The sequence below is a fragment of the Sinocyclocheilus anshuiensis genome, unplaced genomic scaffold, assembly GCF_001515605.1.
Source record: "Sinocyclocheilus anshuiensis isolate Anshui unplaced genomic scaffold, SAMN03320099.WGS_v1.1 scaffold420, whole genome shotgun sequence".
Taxonomy (NCBI): Eukaryota; Metazoa; Chordata; class Actinopteri; order Cypriniformes; family Cyprinidae; genus Sinocyclocheilus; species Sinocyclocheilus anshuiensis.
The window spans coordinates 829,130-834,591 of record NW_015557082.1 but is presented as its reverse complement, the minus strand read 5'-3'; the positions used below and the strand labels follow the sequence as shown (position 1 = coordinate 834,591).

The 5,462-nt window shown below is 36.3% G+C and overlaps 1 protein-coding gene across 1 annotated transcript in view; it reads right to left on the bottom strand.

Annotated features, from left to right (window-relative positions):
* Positions 1-5,462, bottom strand: part of LOC107676944 (histone-lysine N-methyltransferase, H3 lysine-79 specific-like) — a 24,444-nt gene that overhangs the window by 11,784 nt on the left and 7,198 nt on the right. Inside the window, exons 2-13 of the mRNA XM_016471689.1 lie at positions 4,482-4,525; positions 4,320-4,394; positions 3,451-3,514; positions 3,146-3,374; positions 2,141-2,235; positions 1,971-2,033; positions 1,813-1,868; positions 1,591-1,670; positions 1,124-1,192; positions 485-591; positions 277-318; positions 72-178 (exon numbers count right to left, since the gene is read on the bottom strand). Coding sequence (XP_016327175.1) covers positions 72-178; positions 277-318; positions 485-591; positions 1,124-1,192; positions 1,591-1,670; positions 1,813-1,868; positions 1,971-2,033; positions 2,141-2,235; positions 3,146-3,374; positions 3,451-3,514; positions 4,320-4,394; positions 4,482-4,525 — 1,031 coding nt within the window. The remainder of the gene's footprint in view (positions 1-71; positions 179-276; positions 319-484; positions 592-1,123; positions 1,193-1,590; positions 1,671-1,812; positions 1,869-1,970; positions 2,034-2,140; positions 2,236-3,145; positions 3,375-3,450; positions 3,515-4,319; positions 4,395-4,481; positions 4,526-5,462) is intronic.

Genomic DNA, 5,462 nt, shown 5'->3' with positions numbered 1-5,462 from the left:
TGTGTGTGTGTGTGTGTGTGTGTGTGTGTGAATTAATAAAATGAATTAATTAAAATAAATAAACGATTAACTCCCGTAGGTCTACCTTGTGCTCCTTGGGCTTGGTCGGGGTGGTGGTGTTGCTCTTATTCTCCTTACTGTCCTTCTGCTGGCGCCTTCTGGCTGCCTCCTGCTCCTCCTGGAACCAAAAACAAGCCACATGTGTTGTGGGAAGAGATCTAGCTTGATATTTTGTCCAAAAACCCATAAACAACATGAGAACCAAACAAGTCTTACCCTGAGTTTAGGATTTTTTAGACTAGAAAAATAGTTTTCAAGCTGCAAGAAAAAAAATAAAAGGTTGGTTAGATATCAGTACATGTGATGCTCACAAAGCCACACTCAACGTCATTTGCCTAACAATAATGGCTAATGCAAATAAGAGACCCATTGTACACCAAGAGGAACAACGAAACCCATGTGACACAAATGAAAGGGCACTTACTATGGTGCGGTCTATCGTATGCAGATAGTACGACACTGGCTTCCCCGTCCACGAAACCGATCCCCTCAGAGGAGACAGCTCAACTACTCTCATTATTGTGCCAATATCTAAAAACAAACGCAATAAAGACCATTAAACATTGGAAAGGTGCAGTCATATTTACATTGCTCTGCAAAATTTGTATAATTCTGTACATCTGTACAACTGGGAATTTCACGTAAAGGTGAAACTCTTTCCTATGCAGATTTTTCACGCGAATTTGCCACGTTGGCTAACAGAAAGCTGCTTGGTTTGGCTTCTAAGTGAGTGTTGCTTCATACATTACTACACTATTGACACTGTAAAATTTTTGTTGCTAAATTTTTGCGTATTAGTGAATTTTTGCACGAAAAAACATCAGTTGCATTAAGACATATGACCAACTTTTCCACACTCAAGATCGTGGAGATTCCTTTCAGAATGACTGGATTTAACCTGTGAAATTTCGCCAAACAACGTTAACTGTGACCGCATCTTAATGCTTACTTTTACCATGGTATTACCATGGTACTAAAGAAATACATCTTTAAAGTTAATGGCAGTTATTGTATAGTACCATCTTTTGTAAGAGAAACCTGATGTACAAAGTTTTATACTTACCACTCAAGTTTCGACAGTTTATTCTGAAGTTAAGAGGTGCAAAAGGTTTTGAGGATACAATTTTTCCACCTACAAGAGACGAAATTGAGTCAAAACACTCCCAAGTAACATAGAGAGGCGAAAACCTAAACACATATCATCCCCTCAACATCTGCAGATCAATGCGAACCAAAAAAACAAGCCTGACTGAGGTCAAAGGTCAGGAACGACATGTTGACACAGGTGCCTTTGAGCTACACTGACACAGACCCCCTTCTTTTTCAAATGTTAGCAGCCAAGTGCTATTTACTTCATGTTAGGGCTGCACAAAATGGTCAAATGCGATTAATATTGCGATTTGAATTGATTAAAAACATTTTACACAAATAGAATTACACCTTCTCTCATGCTTTTCAATTTGACTGATTGACTGTGCAGCCCTACTTATTATTTAGTTATCTTTTTTAAAATCACATGACAACACGTACCTTCCTTCATGTTGGCGAATCGTTCCTTCAGCTGGTGGTCCACCTCAGGACCAAAGGCAAAGTTATTCACAAAAATAACACTGTAAAAGAGCACATCAGACTATAGACTTATACAAGATGAATAAGCAACACGCAAACGGTTGAAGAAATTATGACAAATCAAAAAAATCTGAAAAATGTTAACTGGTTATAAGCATCTAACTAGTCTGTATGTGATCATACCTTGTGTTGGCTATTCGTTCCCTCCATTCTTCTGAAAGGAAATCTCCCCTTTCCAGCTGCCGCACAAGACCAAACAACATCAGTATGTATAGACTTCATCCCTTCAGTCACAATAATGAAGTAATAACATCTGTTATAATAAACGAACACACACTTACCGTGTACTCGCCATGTTTTTTGCCATACCACTTCATCCATCTCTTAAACTCCTTGTCCATTGACTGTAAACACATTCAGACATAAATATTAGTGCAAAACATACACTTTGAGGCAGACTCAAGAAGTCGGAGTGTATATGGAGTGTTTAGTGTTGGCTTCCTGTTGGTACCTCTGCATAGGTTGCTGGAGTGTCTGCTTTCTCCACGCCATAGTAGTGTTTACAGTTGGTGGCTGCAGCGACTTGCAGGACTACCTGACCAACTCCTGCAAATCAAGCCAAGACGACACTGTATGTCACATAAAATGAGCTTTCAATCTTAAACTGGTAATCAATATCTGTTTACATGGCAGTGAATTTTGAGTTGTGTTTTCTGATTCCCAGTTGCATTTTCCAATGCGCTCTTCTATTTTTATTATCTTAAAGGTAGGCTTCCAAATTGCTGTGGTGTTTTATTGGAAATTCACTCTTAACCTGCTAGTAAAAATCCGTTTATATCAATTATGGTCATGAATTTTCTCGAGTTTTCCAAATAGCTGTGCATTTTTGATGAACTTTCAAACTTATATCTCTAATCAAGACTCAATTATACCAATAATGTTAGCGAATTCGCTGTTGCGTTTTCCAAATAGCTGTGCATTTTTGATGAACTTTCAATCTTAGGGTGTATTCAAACCAGGAAAGTCCGCTAGTTCACTTGCTTTGTTCCGGACCAAATACAATGTTAATTTTTTTTGTTTGGTGCTGTTCGCTTTCACACTGCCCTTTTTGCAAGTGAACCAGAAACTGTAAACAAAACCACACGTGTGCTTAAGGTCATCCATTCATTGGTTTATCCATTCAACCGTACCAGAGTTCGTTTGGAAGCGGACCGAGACCACCTCTTCAGCTGGGTCTCGGTACGCTTGTTTGGCCCACACCCAAGTGCGATTGCTGTATTCACACCTGCCCAAAAGATCCGCACCAAGGGGGGAAACAAACTTGAGTTCGATTCAATCGAACCAAACAAGACAGGTGTGAATACACCCTGAAACTGCTAATCAAGACTTGTTTAAACCAATTATGGTAGCGAATTTGCAGTGTTTTTCAATTCACCGTTGAGTTTTCTGATTTGTGAATTTTATTTGCACTTCAGGACCACCATAGAATAGGCCTTCAATAACAGATGTTACTAACCACTGCCCAGATCCACGAAGGTGTCCTCTTCCATCATCTCCATCTCATCAATGATCTGAGCTACCAGGTCGAAGGAGGTCTCTCCGTACACCTCGGGAGAGAACGGCTCGTAGTTGTTGAGTTTCTCTGGGTCGGTGATGGAGTGGTTGTAGACCTGCTGTAGGATGTGACGCAGCAGGCCGTTGGAAGGCCGCTTGTTGAGTTTCATGGGTTGGGTGGTCCCTTTCCACTGCAACACACAAACACAGAGTTTTACACGTTTGAAAAATAAAAATCTGTTTTTCGCAAAAAAAGACTTGACGTACCAGTTGGTGAATGCTGTCAATGGCTCTGTTGTACTTATCACATAGTCTCTGCATACTCTCAAAGCTGCAAAAAAATAAAAACACAAAAATAAAAATTATCTATGAAATCTATTATCATCTCATAATAAACCACGAGGCTGTGCTCAGATACAAGAAAAGCAAAAGAGTAGCAATATATTCCAGCTAATATATCCTATTTGGACTGTATATAATAAAATCAATGATTCATCACACTTTCATTAAATATTTAATATATTTAAAATGAAGTAGAAATAAGTTAAAAATATTTAATTGGTAATATTTTGTGACTCTTTTGTCAATTCATATCAACTTTTACAAAATTACTAAAAGTATAAATAAATAAAAGATTCATGATAATTCTATTAAATAGTACATAATAAATAATTATAATTTAATTAGTAATATTCCGTGAAGCTTGTTATTTCATAATATCAACTTTCATATAACTAGCATTCGTAGTACAACTAATAAATTGATGCATGATATTTCAGTTAAATATTCTAAATTAAAAATTAAGCGTGTAATTACAAGTATTTAATTTGTAAAATCTTTCACAAAACTTGTATTTACTTGTTTCATTAGCATGTACAAATGCCATTTTTAATAATAATAATAATGATAATAAATTAATACTTTAAATAAAAACAATAACTATTAACAAATATTATTATTAATAATAATTAAACAATTTTTATAAATAAATATATGTAATATAATTAAATAAAATATTATTATTATTACATTTTGTTATTATTATTATTATTTTTATTACTTATTTTTAGGCGTCATTTTCCAATGATACCTAATCGACCCAATCTTATGAGACCAATTTGTGACAATTTCCTCACCTCTTGGTGTCGTAGTCGATAAGAACATAGTTCTCCATGGCCAGCTTAAGATCTGGGATCTCTTCACACACCCAGCTGGACAAAGAGAAGAGTCATGTTTTAATTATGCATATAAAACTTGAAGAGCAGACAAACATAACAGCAAAATCAAACCAAACTTACCGAATAGTTTCGATGATTTCATGTGCAGCATCATGATGTTTATCCTGTGGAGTTATAAGCAAAGTCCAAAATGAATGTTTTACTTACTCGCCAGACTACTCATTCAGCGTGTGGCATGTAGTTATCCATCTACAAGAAACAAGCTTCTACAACTACAACAGAATCTTGACCTTTCCAGTTTGTGACGGGTCACAGATCACAACTGTAGCACATTCCTGCACACGCAGCAGCCAGTGTGCCTTCAAGCAGGTGAACAAGTTCATTGGGCACACATGGCTGGATAAGCACATTATGTCACTATAAGCTGACACTGATCCTGTGTATTACAGTATATGAATGCACAGCATAATCTACAGCATCTTAGCACAAACGTTGTGCGTGCAAAAGAAAATGGGCCCTATTTACAAAAAAGCAAAAACAAGTGAGTCACAATAAAAAGAAATGAGAAAACAATAACAATTTATTCAGCAATTCTTCTAAATTATGTTATTATTGTTTTCTTTGCGCACAAAAAGTATTCTCGCAGTCACATGGACTATTTTACCGATCTCCTTGATACGTTTCTGGACCTTGATCGTGGTAATATCCTTGCTGTCAATGGAGGGTCAGAGAGCTCTCGGATTCCATCAAAAATATCTTAATTTGTGTTCCGAAGATGAACGAAGGTCTTACAGGTTTGGAACGACATGAGGGTGAGTAATTAATGACAGAATTTTCATTTTTGGGTGAACTTTCCCTTTAAGCTCATGTATTTTATCTCATATTTATATATTATTTTATTTCAGCTTGTCAATTACCAAACTTGGTGTTAAACATTAACAAGGATTTTTTTCTTCTTAAATAAATTTTATGTTTATTTCAGTTTTAGTAACATTTCAGTTAGAAGCAATGTTTCTTTCTTTTTTTTAAGACTTATTTTTGCCGTTTTATGCCTTTATTTAGACAGGACAGTAGGTGGTTAGGAAGAGAGAGAGAGAGAGA